Source organism: Diospyros lotus, chromosome 1, assembly GCF_014633365.1.
Source record: "Diospyros lotus cultivar Yz01 chromosome 1, ASM1463336v1, whole genome shotgun sequence".
Taxonomy (NCBI): Eukaryota; Viridiplantae; Streptophyta; class Magnoliopsida; order Ericales; family Ebenaceae; genus Diospyros; species Diospyros lotus.
In genome coordinates this window covers 53231991-53251319 of record NC_068338.1, presented here as the reverse complement: position 1 = coordinate 53251319, position 19329 = coordinate 53231991, and the positions used below count along the sequence as shown (strand labels likewise).

At 42.4% G+C, this 19329-nt stretch overlaps 2 protein-coding genes across 2 annotated transcripts in view; one reads left to right on the top strand and one right to left on the bottom strand.

Moving 5' to 3' along the window:
- LOC127798774 (26S proteasome non-ATPase regulatory subunit 7 homolog A-like) overlaps positions 1-13775 on the top strand; it is a 30766-nt gene extending 16991 nt beyond the window's left edge. Inside the window, exon 10 of the mRNA XM_052332378.1 lies at positions 13383-13775. Within this exon, the coding sequence (XP_052188338.1) occupies positions 13383-13454 (72 nt within the window). The 3' untranslated portion in view covers positions 13455-13775. The remainder of the gene's footprint in view (positions 1-13382) is intronic.
- A 663-nt stretch (positions 13776-14438) lies between these two features.
- Positions 14439-16434, bottom strand: LOC127798756 (BAHD acyltransferase DCR). The gene is made up of 2 exons (XM_052332354.1): positions 15873-16434; positions 14439-15589 (listed from the first exon to the last, which is right to left on the bottom strand). The coding sequence occupies exons 1-2, from the start codon at positions 16347-16349 to the stop codon at positions 14630-14632; spliced, it is 1437 nt and encodes a 478-aa protein (XP_052188314.1). The 5' UTR covers positions 16350-16434; the 3' UTR covers positions 14439-14629.
- Between the last annotated feature and the right edge of the window lie 2895 nt (positions 16435-19329).

Sequence of the window (19329 nt, the reverse complement as noted above, 5' to 3'; positions counted from 1 at the left end):
GAGTGGATTTGGCAATGTGGTGGCAGTTTTAGTTTGTAAGCTACAGGACCCACCTCCTTTTCAATCTCAAATGGGCCATAATAACGGGTAGCTAGTTTCTCATTTGCATGAGTAGGCAAAGACCTTTTGTTGATACGGCCTTAATTTCAAATAAACTAAATCTCCTTCCTAGAACTTCACTTCTCTCCTTTCTCTATCTGCTCTCTTCTTCATTACTGTCTATGCCCTCAACAGTTGTGCCTTCAATTCATCTAGGATTACATCCCTTTCAATCATTTGCTACTCCACCATCAAGACGGGTAGTTCCCTTCTCAAACCGCACTAAGGGAGGCGGTTCCCTTCCATACACCACTTGAAAGAGGGTTAACTTGGTAGCTGTGTGATAGGAGGTACCTCGGTTTGTCCATCCGTTTGTGGGTGATAGGCGGTACTTCTTTTGAGTTTGGTGCCTTGTAGCCGAAAAATTTCCTCTCAAAATTTGCTCATAAAAATTGTCTCTATTCGACACAATAGACCTAGGAACTCCATGAAGCTTCACCACTTCCTTGATAAATGCTCTAGCCACGTCCCCAGCTGTAAATGGATGTCTAAAGCCAATAAAATGTCCATATTTGCTAAGTCGATCCACCACAATGTCATGATCCACGTAGCAAGGAGGGGGAGACATAGTAATTAAATGTAATAGGAAGGGAGGAATAGCAATTAGCAGAATAGGCAGTAGAATATGCTATAAGGGGGTACAAAGTTTGTTGCTGCTTAGGAAGATTGTACATTCCCTTGCTGTAAGCAGTTACCGCACATGGGGCAAGGAATCCAGCTATATAAACAACTGATCCTTGCCACAGATGGATATGAAAATATTCTAACAGAATTCTGAACATTCTCTCTCTCTCCCTTTCTGTTCTCTCTTCCTCCCTAATTTCTCCTTCTATCTTCCTTCCTTTTTCCCTTCGAATAGCTCACTGGTCGAAGGAATTACTGGTCAGATCTTTGGGAGCTGACATTTTGGTATCAAAGCTCGACTTGGGAAACGCTCGGAGTTGTGGGTATCCTCGCAATGGCGGATGAAACGAGGATGAAACAAATGGAGAGCCAACTGAAGCAAGTTGCAACATCCATGGCTGAAATGCAGACCAGAATGGGTACACTCGAATCCTCAGTAGGAGTGGGTGTGGATAATCGAATTACCCAAGCAATGGAAAGATGGCGAGAAGAAAATTGGGAGCAAAGAGTGCTCTGTTGAGGGGGCCACTGATGGAGCAGATGCAACAATTCGTACGAATCTTCACATCTCAACAACCAGTGAGGCTTTCAACGGAGTTCCCTCCTAGGGATAGAATAGAACCAATCCTTACTGGGGTAGGAATGGAGCCGCCGCATGCAGAAATGACAGAATTTGAATTAGAACCGGAGATGATGGAGGAAGGCACGATGGGGAGAAGACCGAGAGCTCAAGCTTACCGGAATCAGCCGAACTTTCCAGTGCCTAAATTAGACATTCCACTATTCGATGGAGAGAACCCGAGATGGTGGATCAGGAGGTGTGAAAGAATGTTCACACTATACCAAGTTCAGGAACAACAGAAGGTCGTCCTGGCATCTTCTTACCTGAATGAGGCGGGGGATGCCTGGTTCCAAGGATGGCTCGCGACCAAAGAAGGGAGCCCGTGGAGTGTGTTCACAAGAGATCTCTGTACGAGGTTTGGAGACGAGTTTCAGGGACGTGATCGAGGAATTTAACAAGCTCAAGCAAGAAGGAAGCAGACCTATCAGCTCAAAGTTGAGGAGCTGAGGTCTTTGATGGTGGTGCACCAACCCCACTTGACGGAAGAATATTTTGTGTCGAGTTTTATCAATGGTTTAGGAGATGAGGTGAAACCAATGGTTAAAATGATGCAACCAGGGACAGTGGAACAAGTTGCTGACAGTGCAAGGTTGTAAGAAATGACGATTGAAGCGCTAATAAAAAAACAAAGGAGCCAAGTCAAGGGGGTAATCACTGGTGGGTGGCAGGCGGGGAATAGAGCCACTGGAAGGGATACTCACCGGTGGGTGGCAGGCGGGGAACAGAGCCACTGGAAGGGATACGGGGCAAGGAGGCAAGGGAGTCTTGGCTTTGCCTCCGACAGTTTCCAGTCCTGCTAATGGGGGAAGATTGATGGAGCAAAGGCATTTGGCAGGACTCTGCTATAAGTGCGGAGAAAAATATTTTTTTGGGCATAAGTGCAAGAGGCAGCTGTTGAAATTAGAAGCAGAAGAGAATGAAGAAGAAGAAGAAGAGGTAGAGGGAACTCTAGAAGTTGATGAAGAAGATAAAGGGGAGATTTCTCCACACGCCCTTAAAAGGATTAGCCAACAGTAAGATAATTAAGGTGGAGGGAAGAGCCCGCAATGCTCCGGTAATGGTACTTATAGACAGTGGGAGTACCCACAGCTTCTTGGATGAAACCATGGCCAGAAAGTTAGAATGTGAGATTTTCAGTTCCCACCCTCTGTCAGTAACAGTAGCGAATTTTTGAGTCGGTCCTCCTGTGTGGGGTTTTGCGGGGAAATGAACGGTGAAGAATTTGTGGCTAATTTGAGGCTACTAAAGTTGGGGAGTTGTGATGTGGTGCTGGTGTAGATCGGATGAAGGGGGTCAGCCCTATCAATTTCAATTTCAACAAAATGGAGGAAACTTTTGAGAAGGATGGGAAGAAAAAGATCCTAACAGGCAATCAAGAGTCAGGGGTGTGTAAAATGATTTCCGGAAAGAGGCTGCAAAGGATATTTAAGAGCAAACTCTCTCAGGTGGCCCAGCTTTTCTCCATACATGCCTTGGAATTCACCCAGGAACAAGGAGAGCAGGAAGGGGAGTTGACAATGATTGTGAACAACAGCTCGCATGAACCCTGGAAGGTACAAGAAATCGACTCTCTTTAAATGCTTTTAATTGAATTTAGGGACCTTTTTTTCGAGCCATCTGCGTTGCCACCCAAAAGATCACTTGATCACACCATTAACCTAAAGCCAAATGCCGAGTTTGTTAACCTAAGGTCTTATCGATACCCCCCTAGATAGAAGACTGAAATAGAAAAGCTCATTAAGGATATGTTACAAAAATCCATCAAACAACCAAGCCATATCCCATTTGCATCTCCCGTATTACTTGTCAAAAAGAAAGATGGTTCATAGCGGTTTTGTGTCGATTACCGCCAGCTCAATGCCATGACCATCAAGGACAAGTTTCCCATACCTATTGTGGAAGATTTGCTTGATGAATAAAAGAATGCTTTTGTTTTCACCAAACTCAACTTAAGATCCGGCTATCATCAAATTAGAATGAGGCCGGAAAACATCCCAAAAATAGCCTTCAAAACCCACTAAGGGCATTATGAATTCATGGTAATGCCCTTTGGCCTCACCAATGCTCCAGCAACTTTCCAAGTCTTAATGAACCAGATTTTTTAACCTTATCTACGCAAATTTATATTGGTTTTCATTGATGACATTTTGATCTACAACCCCACTTTTGCCCAGCATTTAACCCACCTAAAAACTACCCTTGAGGTCCTTAGATTCAATAAATTGTATGTTAAGGAGTCGAAATGTGCTTTTGCACAAAAGCAGGTGGAATATCTAGGGCATATTATATCAAAAATAAGGGTGAGCACTGACCCTAGCAAGGTGGCAACAATGGTTGCTTGGCCCAAGCCTCATAATGTCAAGGGGCTGAGGGGATTTCTGGGTTTAACCGGCTACTATCGCTGGTTTGTAAAGGATTATGGTGTCATCAGCCGATCTCTCACCAATCTGTTGAAGAAGGACGGATTTCAGTGGGATTCCAAGGCGGAAGAAGCTTTCAGTGACTTAAACAAGCTATGAGTAAGGTACCAACTTTAAGCCTCCCAGATCTTAGCAAGCCTTTTGTTCTGGAAATAGATGCAAGCGCTAAGGGTATTGGGGCAGTGCTAGTTCGAGAAGGGAGACCTATTATGACACCCTTAACTTGCTAAACATAAAAGCGTAGGGCAGGCGGTTATATTTCTTAATACATTTTTTTTTTAAATATGATATGTATCCACATATACATATTTATGTGATAAAAATAACTCTTATACTTTTGAAGAATAAGAAGTATAGGTACATATATATATATATATATATCTTTCAAATATCAGGAATATAAGAAGTTTAAAACTTTGCTTGAGAATATTAGATGAAAATTCCAAGAGAAACACCCTCATCGTCTCATGGCTTCAATTGGTTACAAAATTAAAGTTTAGTATAAAAGGAAACGGGGTTTTTCATTTATAAAGGAGCGATACAGATATCAATATTTGACAAGACATAAAACATAACATAAACCACAAAATAGTCTTTCAAACAAGCTTTCTCATAACATCTAGTTTTCAACTTTGGAAACTTGTTTCGATAAAGGAAAGAAAAACTACTTTTAGATTTACATAAAACTCTTTTTTAAAGGAGCCACCGCGTTCCACGTTCGTCCTCCAATCTCCTTATTCGCTATCACTTGGGGGGGAAAAATATGGGGTGAGATTCATGCGAGTCTCAATAAGTACAAGAGAACCATCATATGTGTTTAAATAAGTCATGACATAACATAACATATCATATGGAGGCACGAGAGGTTCCACCAACTTGCAGGGGTAAGAACTCTCGTGCGTAGCGCTACCGAGCTCCGGTCCTGAAACTTGCGTGAACATAACATAACATGAGGGATCACATAACATAATTCACGGGCATGCTTAAACATCATAAATAGTTCATAATGTACTTACCTCAACTTGGTTGGTTAAGATTTTAAGGCCTTCCCGCCTTAACGGGTTTGTTTTTTTGCAAACAAAACATGTATTTTTATAAACTAAACTTCATAGAATCTTACATGGGATTGTAGATAATTAACTAAGGGGTTGATATGTGAAATCTCATGGAAAAAGGGGCTTCCACGCGTCCTCACGCACCCCAAGAAGAGGTGGCACCTATTTTCACGCCTTGGGGGCAGATTTGACATCCCTTCGTATTTTTGCCGTATCTCTCTCATTTTAACTCCGAATTGACTTCCGTTTGAACCTACGGACTCCTATTTCAATCCTCTACATGATTATGTAAAGAAATAAGACTTACCTTTCCGATTGGATGACTGCTACAACAGATCTTTGCGGCTGTTCGCTTTTCGTCAAGCCTTTGCCTCTCCTTCGTTTTCTCCCTCGTTTTTCACCGACTTTCTCTCTTTCTTTTACAGAACTTCCTCCTCACACTCAATATCTTATTTCTCTCTGAAATTGCTCTCAAAGTAACTTGGATTTGGCTCACACAATTTTGAGATGACTTGGGAAGTTAGATTTCAAGCCTATTTATAGAATTATCCATCAAATCATAGCATGCCATGTGTCACCTTAATTATTTGGGATTCATCATTACTTCCATGTGTTACCAACCAAATGGTGACAAGTGTCCCAAATTTGGAGGTTAAGTAATCTTGGAGCCTAAGCAAAAAGACTTGGAGAAGACTTTAGAAAATACTTGGAAAAGACTTATCAAAGACTTGGGGAAGACTTAACAAAGACTTTAGAAGACTTAAGACTTTATTTTAAATAAGGTTTGTACGCAAAATGATCGAAAGCTATATTGGAGTTTTATTTGAAATCCACAATCATGAATTTCACAATCCCTTGAAAATGCCTCATTTCATCATATACCTGAACTTAAAGATCCCTGGTAAATATATCACAATTTAAAATTCTTAGATATTACATATTTGAACCGAGAAAGGAAATAAACAAAATCTTGGGTGTTACACCTATAGCGTTCCTAAGCCAAGCTTTATCACCTAGACATCTTGGGCTAAGTATCTACAAGAATGAGCTATTGGCGGTATTAATGGCAATGGAGAAATGGCGCCATTACCTGGAGGGAGGGAGATTTGTGATTAAAACAGACCACGAGAGTCTGAAATTTTTGCTACAGCAAAAGCTGCACACCCAACTGCAAAAGAAGGGGATGACAAAGCTAATGGGATTAGATTATGTAATCCAATATAGGAAGGGAAAGGAAAACCTAGCAGTAGATGCGCTGTCTAGGTGTTTTGAGGAAGGAAGTCTGGCTGCAATCACCACCCTCGTTCCCGATTGGTGCCAAGAGGTAGTTGACAGTTACGAAGCAATTGGGAGAACCAAGGAACTTCTTCAGCAACTGGTAGTGAACCCCTCATTAAGACCAGGTTACACTCTGAGTAATGGCTTAATCCGGTATCAAGGAAAGCTGGTGATAGGAGAGGATGAGGAACTAAGGAAGAAAATAATAGAAGCATTACATGCTTCCCCCATAGTGGGACATTCAGGTATTGAAAACACCTATCACAAGGTCAAACAACTATTCCAATTGCCAGGAATAAAAAGGTATGTCAAGGATTTTGTATTAAGCTGTGATACTTGCAAGAGATGCAAATCCGAGAATGTAGCTAAGCTAGGGCTACTGCAGCCTCTGAATATACCTGGAGGACCATGGGAGAGTATTTCAATGGATTTCATTGAGGGACTTCCCAAATCTGAAGGAAAAGACTGCATCATGGTGGTAGTAGACCGATTCACCAAATATGGCCACTTCATCGAACTAGTTCATCCCTACACTACTCAAGAGGTAGCAAAGGTGTTCTTGGATCAGATAATCAAGCTACACGGCGCACCTAAGGCCATAGTATCTGATCGCGACGAGATCTTTACTAGTTTGCTGTGGTAGGAGCTGATGGGGCTGCTGGGAGTTGAGCTACATATGTCGACGGCTTACCACCCTGAATCAGATGGCCAAACCAAAAGGGTGAATCAATGTTTAGAGATGTATCTAAGGTGTTCTTGCTTCCTACAGCCAAGAAGTTGGCATAAGTGGCTTCCTATGGCCCAATGGTGGTACAACTCTAGCCACCACAACTCTATAAAAATGTCTCCTTTCGAAGCACTCTATGGCTATAAACCACCACTTCTACCCTCCCTAGGAGACTCTTCTACAGTGGCAGCTTTGGATGTTTATCTCCAGCAAAGACAACAAGCTTTACAAGTGCTAAACAAGGAATTAGCTACTTCTCATAATCGAATGAAGCAATTTGCAAATAGGAGGAGTGAAAGAGAATTTCATGTTGGAGAATGGGTATATTTGAAGCTTAAACCGAGTCACCTAAGGGCTGTACTGCAAAACCCAGCACCAAGTTGAATCCAAGATTCTATAGCCCATTTCCTATCATTGCAAAGGTGGGAAATGTAGCATATCAGCTGCAACTACCAAAAGGCTCCAACATCCACCCGGTGTTCCATGTGCCACTCCTAAAAAAATCGGTGGGAACACAACCAACAAGTCCTACCCTACCCAATCTTCCAAGTGCCAATGACAATATTAAGGAACCTGTAGCTATGCTAGATAGGAGGGTGATCTACAAGCACGGGGCTCCTATTCCTCAAGTTCTTATCAAGTGGTTTCATCTCCAATCGGATAGCAACGCGTGGGAATACCTTCCGAACATGCTTCGCCAAATTCTGAGAGTAGCCAACCTCCTTCACATTTCTTGAGGACAAGAAAATTTTGTAGGGAGGGGTAATTGTCACGATCCACGTAGCAAGGAGGGGGAGACATAGTAATTAAATGTAATAGGAAGGGAGGAATAGCAATTAGCAGAATAGGCTGTAGAATATGCTATAAGGGGGTACAAAGTTTGTTGCTGCTTAGGCAGATTGTACATTCCCCTGCTGTAAGCGGTTACTGCACGTGGGGCAAGGAATCCAGCTAGGGGTGTGCAATCGGTTATAACCGAACTGAACCGATTAAAAATTATGAACCGAACTGAACTGACACACCCCAACTAACCGAACTGAACCGAACCAACCGACCCACCCCAACTAACCGAACAAACCGAAGCCTAAACCATACTAACCGAATCGAACCGAAAATGAACCATAAACAAACTGGAACACAAAACTAACAACCAACATACTGCCTTGCTGTTGTTGCCAGGCACATAGTTGGCCGGTGATTTCGATGATCGAAATCGATCATCGGATTCCCCCAACCACGATGACCCACATACCCAAAAATTAAAAGCATCTAAAATGTAAAAGAGAAGTTTTAGTAGATCTAGGTTTCAAACTTTCAATGTAAAAGAGAAGTTGTACCCAGAAAACTTACCTAAAAACTATCGGCGTCATCTTCGCCTCTGGCCATCGGAAGTAGCTCACTTCGGCTTCATCTTCGTCTCTGGCCATCGGCAACAGCTCGCATCGGTGTCATCTTCGTCTCCAACCTTTGCCTTCGTCTTTGTCTTCGCCATCGGCGATGACGAGGGATGGTGGAGGGAGAGAGAAGAGACGAAGAGATAAGGCGGCCTGATCTACGAAGCCTCGAAGAGCCTTCGTCTTTGCCATTGGCGACAGCAAGGGATGGTGGAGGAAGAGAGAATGGATGAAGAGATGACCATGAGGCAGTGTTGCCGCGCGACCAGATTTGAGATCTATGAAGAGAAGAGATGAGATGAGGTAGTGCTGCGGCCGGCCAGATCTCAAAGAGAAGAGAGACGAAATGGCGAGAGGGATAGAATCTTAGAGAGAGAATGACGAAGAGAAGAAAAGACAGTAGCAGACATGGGGTGTTGCGCCCGCGTGAGGGAGGAGGGGCCGGTTCGGTTCGGCAGGGGAGGGGTGCCACGCCTGCATGAGGGAAGGGGGGCGGTTCAGTTCGGCAGAGGGTAGGGGTTATTGCTATTCGGTTCAGTTTGTTTTTTCGGTTATTTTTACTAAAATAACCAAACCGAATCGTTTCTTTCGAAAAATCGAACCAAACCAACCAAATTTGTCGGTTCGGTTCGGTTAGTTCGGTTTAACCGAACTTTTGCTCACCCCTAAATCCAGCTATAAAACAGCTGATCCTTGCCACGGATGGATATGAAAATATTCTAACAAAATTCTCAACATTCTCTCTCTCCCTTTTTGTTCTCTCTTCCTCCCTAATTTCTCCCTCTATCTTCCTTCCTTTCCCTTTCGAACAACTCACTGGTCGAAGGAATTACTGGTCAGATCCTTGGGAGCTGACACACGACCAAGATTGAGTCCATCTTATTTGATTTTGGTAGTCCTTCAATAAAATCCATGGTGATGTCATCCCAAATTTGGTTAGGAATTGGCAGTGGCTGCAACAGTGCCCCCAGTGCCAAGGTGATATATTTGTTTTGTTGACAAGTTGAACACTCTCTCACATACCGATGCACATCCTTCTTCATACCCGGCCAATAGACATTCACCGCCACTCTCTTGTAAGTTTTTAAGAATCTCGAATAACCTCTCATGCTCCAATCATGCCCTTCCTAGAGTAACAACGGAATTAGAGAAGATCCCTTGGGTAAGTAAAGTCGTCCCTTGTAGAGTAGATGCTTGTCCACCAGTTGGAAATTAGGATGGGAAGAGGGGTCGGTTTTTAACTCTTGGATAATTCTTTGCAATCCATCAACGTCTTATCTCACTTGCCACCCTCTCCAATTGGACCGCCCTAGGTACTGTTAAAGCCTTCAAAGCTTATGTGTGGCAGATCCTGGACAGCCCATCAGCCGCCTTATTCTCCATCCTTGCCCGATAATGTATTTCAAATTGGTACCCCATCAATTTTACCATCCATTTCAAATATTCAGGACTTACCTCCCACTACTCCATCAAGTACTTGAGGCTTTTTTAATCCGTTCTAATCAAAAAATTTCTGCCTAACAAGTAGTGCCTCCATTTTTGCAATGCAAACACTATGGCCATGAGTTCTCTTTCATAAACTGATTTCTTCCTCCCCAACTGATTGAATGCTTGGCTAAAGTAAGTGATCGGCCTCTGCTCTTTCATCAGAACAACTCCCATTCCATACCCAGAAGCATCAGTTTTGATGATAAAGGGTTTCTCTAAGTCCAGCAAGGCTAAAACGGGTAAGGATACCATTTTAGCCTTGAGTTGCTAGAAGGCCTGTTCAGAAATCGCATACCAAAAGAAGTTGTTCTTTTTTAATCTCTCTGTTAGAGGTCGAGCCAGCTTTCTATAGTCTCCCACGAAGCGCCTATAATACCCCGTGAGCCCAAGAAACCCTCTCAATTCCCTTACCGTTGTTGGAGTAGGCCAATCTACCATTGCTTGCACCTTGTTGCTATCAGCTGAAACACTCAGATAAGAGATAATATGGCCCAAATACTCAATTTCCAGCTGCTCAAACACATTTCTTATTGTTAGCCACCAGTTGGTTGTCCGCTAACACCTTTAATACACATCTTAGGTGCTGTTCATACTGTTCCAAACTGTTGTTGTACACCAAGATATCATCGAAAAACACCAACACAAAACGCCTCGAATAATCTCTGAAAATTTCATTCATCAATGCTTGGAAGGTGGCCGGAGCATTCATCAACCCAAAAGGCATCACTAGGAACTTGTAATGCCTTTCGTGAGTTCTAAATGTTGTCTTTGGAACATCCTCTAGCCTAACTCTAATCTGGTGGTAACCAGATTTTAAGTCAAGATTGGAAAAAACCTTGGCACCATGCAACTCATCAGGTAACTCATCTATTATTGGGATGGAAAATTTGTTTGGAATCGTTACCTTGTTCAAGGCCCTATAATCGACACAAAAACGCCACCCCCCATTCTTCTTCTTAACCAATAATACCGGACTGAAAAATGGGCTAGAACTGGGTTGAATGATTCCCGCAGCCAACATTTCACCCACCAACTTCTCAATCTCATTCTTTTGTAAATAAGGATAACGATAGGGCCTTACACTCATCAGTGTGGATCCCAAAATTAGGTTTATGGCATGGTCCCTTTCCCTGCTAGGTGGCAGTCCTTCCGCCGCAATAAAAACTCTTCCAAATTCGGCCAAAGCTCCTTTCAGTAACTCTGGAATTGCCTGCTGGTCTTCTTCGATTTCTGCTACCAATGTCCCCAATTCTAGTAGCATCCCTTTCCCCTTCTCCTTAAATGCTTTCACCATAGCTTTTAAGGATATCAATGTCTTGCTCAAGCTAGGATTCCCTTGCAAAGTTACAGCCAGGCCTCCGACTTGAAACTTCATTGTGAGGGTTTTCCAATCCACATTCATCCTGCCCACCGATGCTAGCCACTTCATTCCCAGGATGGCATCCGAGCTCCCCAACTCCAAAGGAAATAAATCTTCCACAATCTGCAAGTTTTGGAGCTGAAGCTTCACTCCCTTGGAAATTCCAGCACCTTGAACAGCCACTCCAGTTCTCATAATCACTCCATACCCTATTGTTTCCTCTCTAATAAGGCCCAGCTGCTGCACCAGCTCCATGAAAATAAAGTTATGGGTTGCCCCTCCATCTATAAGGACCACAACTAGCTGCTCCCCTATCTTCCCTTTTATCTTCATGGTTTTGGGTGCTGTCAACCTACTACAAAATTCATGGAAAGTTCTATGACCTCACCCCTTTGGACTGGTTCCCCTACACCTTCCCTCTTTCGGCTGGGGCACTGGTTGTTTTCTTCTTCTTCTACCCATTGTTCCTCCTCCTCTACCTCTTCATCATATATCATCATCACCTACAACTCTTTATTCTTACACTTGTGGCCTATCGTATTCTTCTCATCACACCTAAAACGTAAGCCCTTATCACGCTTGGACTTCCATTCGGTCTCACTAAGCCATTTCCAAGCCTGATTACTCACCCTCTCGCTGTTTTGGGGTCGATATGGATAGGGGGGGAGTTCACAGCAACCTGTTTAGAGGCTGGCTATGCATGAGGCTGAGGACCCCCACGCTGGTAATTCGGAATGGAGAGTGAAGCAGATTGGCCTCTACTCAAAGTCGACCCAGCCAAATTTCCCCGAAGCACTAAGTTCCTCTCCTCTATTCGCTGCACCGGGTCCATCATTTGTTCCATGCTCCTTGGCCTCAACACCCTCAACTCAGCCTTGATCTCCAGACTGACACCGTTTATGAAATGCCCTTCTAGCACGGCTTCAGGCAACTCTTCCAAAGCTGACACCAATGTCTCAAAGCGCTGGCGGTACTCCGAAACGGTACCCCTCTGCCGAAGAGCTAAAAAACGCTCTTCTACCAACCCTTCTTGGGTGGGTCGGAATCAGCCTCGCAGTAGCAGCTTGAAATCTTCCAAAGTCCTCACCCTTCGTCGTTTTTCTTCCCACTGGAACCACGAGAGAGCAAGACCTTCCAAACACACAGCCGTAATGCCCAATTTCTCCATATCCGATAGCCCATTCACCGAGAAATATCTCTCAGCCCTGAAAATCCAACCATCTGGGTCCCTTCCATCGAAAAACGGCATCTCCAGCCGGCGTCCGCGAGGTTCTGGTCGCCAGCCTCCCCCGAGACCCTCCGTTTCAGCTCGCCTCACCCTGATTTCCGGTGTCGCTTCAGAATCCTGAGCGAATTCCGGAGGTTGGCCTCCCAGCTTCTCCTTGTTCTTCCTCTCCCTCTCCTGCTCGTCCCATCTTATTCTCATCCAGGCGAATTGCTCCAGCAAGCTCGCTACATTCTTCTCTATAAGCTCGCTACATTCTTCTCTATCGATTGAACTTCTCCCCTCATGGCATCAACACCCCGTTGCATGCCTTCCATCCTCCGTTCCAATTCACCCACACGGTCGGTCAGGTTCATCATTAGGATCGGTGATGCTCTGATAACAAATTGATGAGAACCCAAGGAAAAATTCACAGAGATTGGATTCAACCTCTCAACTTCAATCCGATTACAAGTAAAATCTGGGCATTCGAGAGGCCCTTAACTCTCCTACGATTCAATATCCAAACTTACCTTCCATCTACTACCCCCCCTTCTACATATCCCCCCTCTACACCTTAACCGAATTCTGTTATGCATTAGCTAGGTTGTTACACCAGCGATTCCCAACTCTACCCCTTACGCACATGGCTGGCCGTTACGCCAGCCAGCTCATTTACACCCCTGCCCCTGGCCACTGCCCCTTGGACCTTCTTTGATAAGTCAAGTGAACCGGGGGCCTAACATCAGCATGATAATATATTCAGCAGCCTTCTTTCTTAGAATGCAGGATCATACAGGAATACAGCCTGTTATTATGTTGATTTAATATGTTATGGACCTAATATGATAACGAGTCATCTGGAGTAGATTCTGATTTAAATTATATATATGAATCAAGAGTTGGGGCTTTCAAATTTATCAAGATTAGACAGCTCCACCAATTAGTTCTCTCTGTTGACAAAAATGTTAATCTGACTTCAGAAAAATATCACCAGCCTAGTTGTCGCCACAATTTTTAAGATCACTATAGTTTCTTTCTGCTTATAATCTCACCGTTTGGCTCTACACACAATGTTGCTTATTCTGAAAATATTGAAATTTAATGCCAGATGCTGAATAAGGAGCATGAAAAAGCAGAAGATTCAAAGCAGGTAGCTGTGCCTGCCGCAGCTGGAAGCTAAGCAGTAAGCAGGAGAATTTCATCTTTGGTGGTGTTCCAGCTAAATCTGCTTCTTGGTAGATTCTATCCCAGTTCCCATGTTGAATTTGCCAATTGTTGTTCACTTAAGAACTCATTTTATTTGGCTGAGTCTCTAAGAAAACCCAATTTATCCATTAAATTGTAAAAAGGAAAGGGCAGAATATCTCGTGCACCCCTAGGGTTTGGTATAAATGCAAAGAGTGTCCCATCACATTTCAGAAATTACACTGGCTACTTTCATTGTTGGAACGTAGCATTACACCCTTTCCTTAGATTTACATTGCAAGGGGTACTTTTGACACTTTGTATGCTTATGTGGCAGATTTCTTAATTTCATTTAATGGAGAAGAGGTTAGCGTAATTGATAAAATACAAGGGGACGAGTGTTATAATTTAGCTAGACTTGATGGGTGTTGAGTGTAACCTACTCTGAAGAAGAAGACAAGATAAAGGGTCTCCTCTCATATCAACTTGCTAGGTGTATGTCAGAATTGGGGGGCCAAATGGGTAGGCTGCCAATTGTTTATAGATCAAAACGTAAGATTCAATGCATCAAAGGCTAGTGGCTACCATGGTTTTGTAGACTCTTGTTAAGAGTTGGGAATAAGAGCAAGCCGAACCTGCCATGGTAGGTAATATGGGCAATCTTCTGTTCATTGACAAAAATATAATTTAGAATACCCTATTAAATGAAATATATAATATTCAAAGGAATTCAATGGCTGCGTAGGCACTGAATGATGCACTTTGAGTTGGTTCAGCAGAGACGACATTTAAGGAATGTGTTTTTGGCACAAAACTGTTCCAAGCTATGATGCTTGATTTGATTTTGTTCAAAAATGTTGATAGTCTTTTCTCTATACCCATTAAGAATTACGTGATGCACTTTAATGGGGGAGTAAAAAAAAGATTGCAGCTGATGAGTTGGCCGATGTGGCATCGTGCAAGCTTTACACGTGGAGAATAAGTGCAGTTGAGGTTTCGTTTGGCCCGTCCTCCGAATATGGCATTCTTGGGGCAAATGGGTGCATTAATTAATTAATACAAACAAGCAAGAAATATAGAACAAATGGACAATCCCCTTCCCTCATCCTTTCCCCACACTAACCCCCCGGCTTCCTGCGGGGTGCCCGAGTCTCCCATAACCGCCCCGTTTCAGCAACCCGAAACATACTGCATGAATTCCGAATCGGACTCCAGACCCGCCATGGTCTCGGGCGCCAAAACCACCTCCAAGTCCACGGTTCCCCCTCCTTCCCGACCCGGAAAAGCTGAGATCTTCCCGTCGAATTTGTTGGCCCGCCCGCTTCGAACCACCACGGGTCTGCCCCATCCGAAATCATTATCATACATAGGAAACCGGGGCGAACTGCCCATCGTGAGCATTGCCCCGTCGAAGTTACCCAATGGAAAGCAACGAGGGTCCCGCTCCCAATCCTCCACGAACCGTCTCACCATGCGATCGTCGTGAGCCAACACATTCTTGTTCAGCTGCTCGGCGCACCAGCGCAAGTCGCGAGCCTTCACGTCCCCTGCCGAGGCGAAGGTTGGTATGCTCTGTATCGCGTTCCCGAAGTAATACGCCTCCATCTTCGGCTCGAGCCTGGGCCGGCAGTTCACCGCCATCCGGAACGTCGTCGTTTGGCTAGCCGGCAGCTTCCTCGCCCTGGTCACCGCCCGCCATAGCAGAGCGCAGAGCGACTGGAACGACGAAATCTCCGCCGCTTTGGCGTTTGAATTTCTCAGGAAATTCTTCAGAGGGTCGTTGCTTTGCTTGCCCATTAGCTCAATCACGTCGATTCCTTCGTTTTCGGTCCATTTCCGGTTGTTCACTTTGCCCTTGAGCTTCAAAATCGATTCCCGACTGAAACTGAAGATTCTCTCGCGTAACGGCGCGTCGAGAGAAAAGGTAACCTTGGGGCCGCCGTCGGGCAACCGGAGCACCGCCTGAGAAATCAGCACTGAGTCCCGGCTGAAGTCCGGCGGCCTCGACACCCTGGTCGCTCCCCGGCATACTTCCGCGAACGTATTGAAGAAGTTCCAGAAGGACGTGCCATCCGTGACTGCGTGGTTGGCGGCGCAGCCAATAAACACGCCGTCGGCCAATTCTGTCACCTGCAAGACGAGAAGCAAAACAATGAGTATGTATTATGTATCACTTTGAATAAATTAAGGAAAGCTCTACATCAGTCGGCCGTGCCGACTTGGTCGGCGTAAACAAATTAAGAGTCAGACCGAATAAGTAAACCAGAGAAAGACAGAGTACTTTACCAGATGGTCCCTATGTTTCGTTTCAAATATATATATATATATATATATATATAATTGACATATTTTATAGAAGCGTCATATATACATGTGATAAATTTAGATTAAGAGAAGAGATAAAGATGAGTACCTGGACGGCAAGAATAGGCCGGAAATGCCCTTGGTAGCTGACGGTCCGGTCGAAGGCGAAGAACTCCTTGACCGGGTCCGGCACGTCGGTGGGAGACAGAACGTCGGTGATAGAAATACGAGCGGCATTGGCGTGAACGAAGTCGACGCCGGCGTCATTGCAGGTGATGTAGACATAACCGTCTGCGTCGGTGGTAAGGCGGCCGGCGAGAGGCGGGAAGCGGGAGAGAGTGCGAGAGAGGCCCTTCTTGAGGACAGCGAGGAGAGAGGGGAGGGAGAGGTGGTTGGGGAGAGTGAAGAGGCCGCCCTTTTGAATGTAGTGGCAAGAGAGCATCGGGAGGTCCGAAACGGAGAGCTTGAGGTCTCCGAGAGTCGACTCCCGATCTGGAAACACAGTGCATTTCGAAACCACCGTCACAAACTGTGAACACGACGACACTTTCGAAGAAGAAGTAGAGACAGACATGGAAGGAGGCATTTTGCTATATGTTCTCTCTCACACACGCAGAGAAGAGAAAGTGGGATTGATGATGAGAATGGAAGTGAGTGGGGAGCTTGGGGATTAAATAGGCGGGAGGGGATTAAATAGGCGTCGGGTAGGTGCTGGGTTCATGAATTTACTGATGGTCGTATCGTCATCAGTTGACTGCTATTTATTTTATATATTAATTCGAAGGTGAGCCAATTATAAAGGATATGACTGCTGGCACGTGTCTTCTTACTGGGTTCCTGGAGTGACAACTAGCTTCTTTGTGGGTCTTAGGTGGAATGAAACCAGAGGCTTTTACAGGGCACGTCTGATAAAATGGCTGGGATGCAACAACCTACCTAGCAGTGTGTGTATATGCTTAATTTAATCACATCCTAACGTATTTGTCTGGTTAACTTTCTATTTTTGGAGACTGGGTCTCTGAAATATATACAACATTGGTTTGTTTGAAAGCTGCTGCAAATCGCCATGCATAGCTTAGCTTAGCTTAATTTAAAGAAAATTAAGGTTGAGATTAAGAAAGAATAATCCTGGGGTGGGGCTGGGTGAGATATTTGGGGGTGGGGAAGAAGATATCAGTCACGAAATTAGAAAGAAGAAAGAAGAAAGAAGAAAATTCTATGAATGATCAAATACGAAATCCGACTCGGAGTGTGTGCGACGCTGTTTGATTGCGCTGCCAGCTAACTGGAGACACTGTATAAGATTGGATCTCCGCCATCTGATTTGCCGTCGATCTTTGATCTCTTAGTCTTAGCTTCCATCGATCACACAAACATACACATATATCTTGGCCTTGTCAAATCCTCCTCCAAACCAACATTTTTCTGCCTCTACTTTCAATTTTTTTTTTACGTGATTATTTAAAATTTTCTGCATTTTAATTATACTCGTATGTTTTAAATTAATTTAATCATTTTATTTTAAATTTTTTTTAAAACTTAAACTTTTTATTATTTTGATAACACTCATATATCTACGTTTTTAAATTAATTTAATATTTATATTTTAATATATAAAAAAAAAGATAAAATGAGTCAATTTAACTTTTTTTTTACACATAAAAATATATGAATTAAATTGATTCGAAAATATAAATATAGTGATGTAATCGAAATAATAAAAAGTATCAACCAATCACATAAAAAAAATAAAAATATAAAGTTAAAAATATGAAATTGGCCCAAATCCTCTCCAATTTGAATTTCTCTCCATTCCCATATCATTCTCTTTCTTCCATGCGAAATCGCCCATGAATGTGGTTTAATCATATTAGGGAATGAGTTAAAAAAAGTTGATGCTGAAAGTGTTCATTTGTTAGTCTTTATTCATACTCATTTATGTTACTCAAATTAAAAAGTTTCGGGCTACTTTATTAACTAGATCTTTAAATTAGACGTCTGTTATTTTATTTATTGGATCCTTAGACTAGAGGTGTACCCGTTCGGCCGGAGCCTCTCAAAATCTTTAATTAAGATGATCTTTCAACAAATTAATTATACAAATGGAACTTATCCTTGGTAGTAACAATGGTTGAAATCCCTTAATTATTATATATAATTCTAATTTAAAAGGCGAATGAAGTAAGGAAGCAAAGCAAGTAGTATTAAAACTAATAAGACTTGAAGAAACACAGCTGGCGGCTGCTGGCTTGGGATTGCAGATTGAACAAACTGAAGCTTATTGTGTGCAGCAGAAGAAGAAGCATTTCAGAAGATTCCATGGCAAATCCAAAGCTCGCGAGACAGCGATCGCTTAGTACATTAATTAGAATCGCGCCGACTATTTACGTACTGGAAGTTGGCTGTCATTCTGCAAATCCCCGTAAAGCTCGCCTCCCTCTTCCGTTCTCTTCTCTGGAATCTCTGCACGCGCAGTAAACCGTTTTAACGGAAGTGACATTTAAATAATTAGTGATAACACCTTTAGCCACACTTATATAAGTGTTCCATTACTTTCAAGTGAATTGAAACAGACTAAATTTATATTTTTATTTATATATTTTTATGTGATTATTTAAATTTTTTTGTTATTTTAATTATATTTTTTAGTCAATTTAACCTTTATATATATTTTAACTATTTTTTTATACGACAATTCAAATTTTTCGTTGTTTCGATTACAAACTCTACATCTACAATTTCAAATTAATTTGATGTTTGTACTTTTATATGTAATAAAAAAAAATAAAGTGAGATGATACACATCACGGGTTAATTACATCAATAATCACTCAATTTTGTATTTTGTTATTATTTGATCACTCAACTTTGAAATATTACCGGTTAGTTACTAATATTTCAAAACTGTTATTGATTAGTCACTAAACTTTAAAATATTACCTACTAATCACTAATATTTCAAAACTGTTTATCATCCGTCACTCGTGAACTTAAAGTTCAGTGACTAACAAGTTATGGGTAAGAAACGATTTTAAAATATTAGTAACTAGTAGGTAATATTTTAAAATTTAATGACTAAATAGTAACAGTTTTGAAATATTAATGACTAACAGGAAACATTCCAAAATTCAGTGACTAAATAGTAACAGAATGCAAAGTTGAGTGATTATTGATGTAATCAAAACAATGAAAAGTTCAGATTATCACATAAAAAAAAATATCAAAATATAATTGTTAAATTAATTTAAAAATATAAATTCAAATATGTAAACGGAATAACAAAAAATTTGAATAATCACCGCATGAAAAAAACATAAAAGTACAAGGGTAAAATGATAGGTTTGGCCAATCAAACCAACCTTAACCTAGACTGGACTCTGAAATTCTTAAAAATTTTGGGTTGATTATTTACTTTTTTATATATTGGTTGTCATTTTGCAAATAGCGATAATGGTTGACTCTTTCGATCTCTCTCCTCATAACAAATTTTTATCGGAAGTGATATTTAAATACTTAGTTGTGACACTTACAGATGTTTATTCGATTTGAATCAAATATCGGTCCTA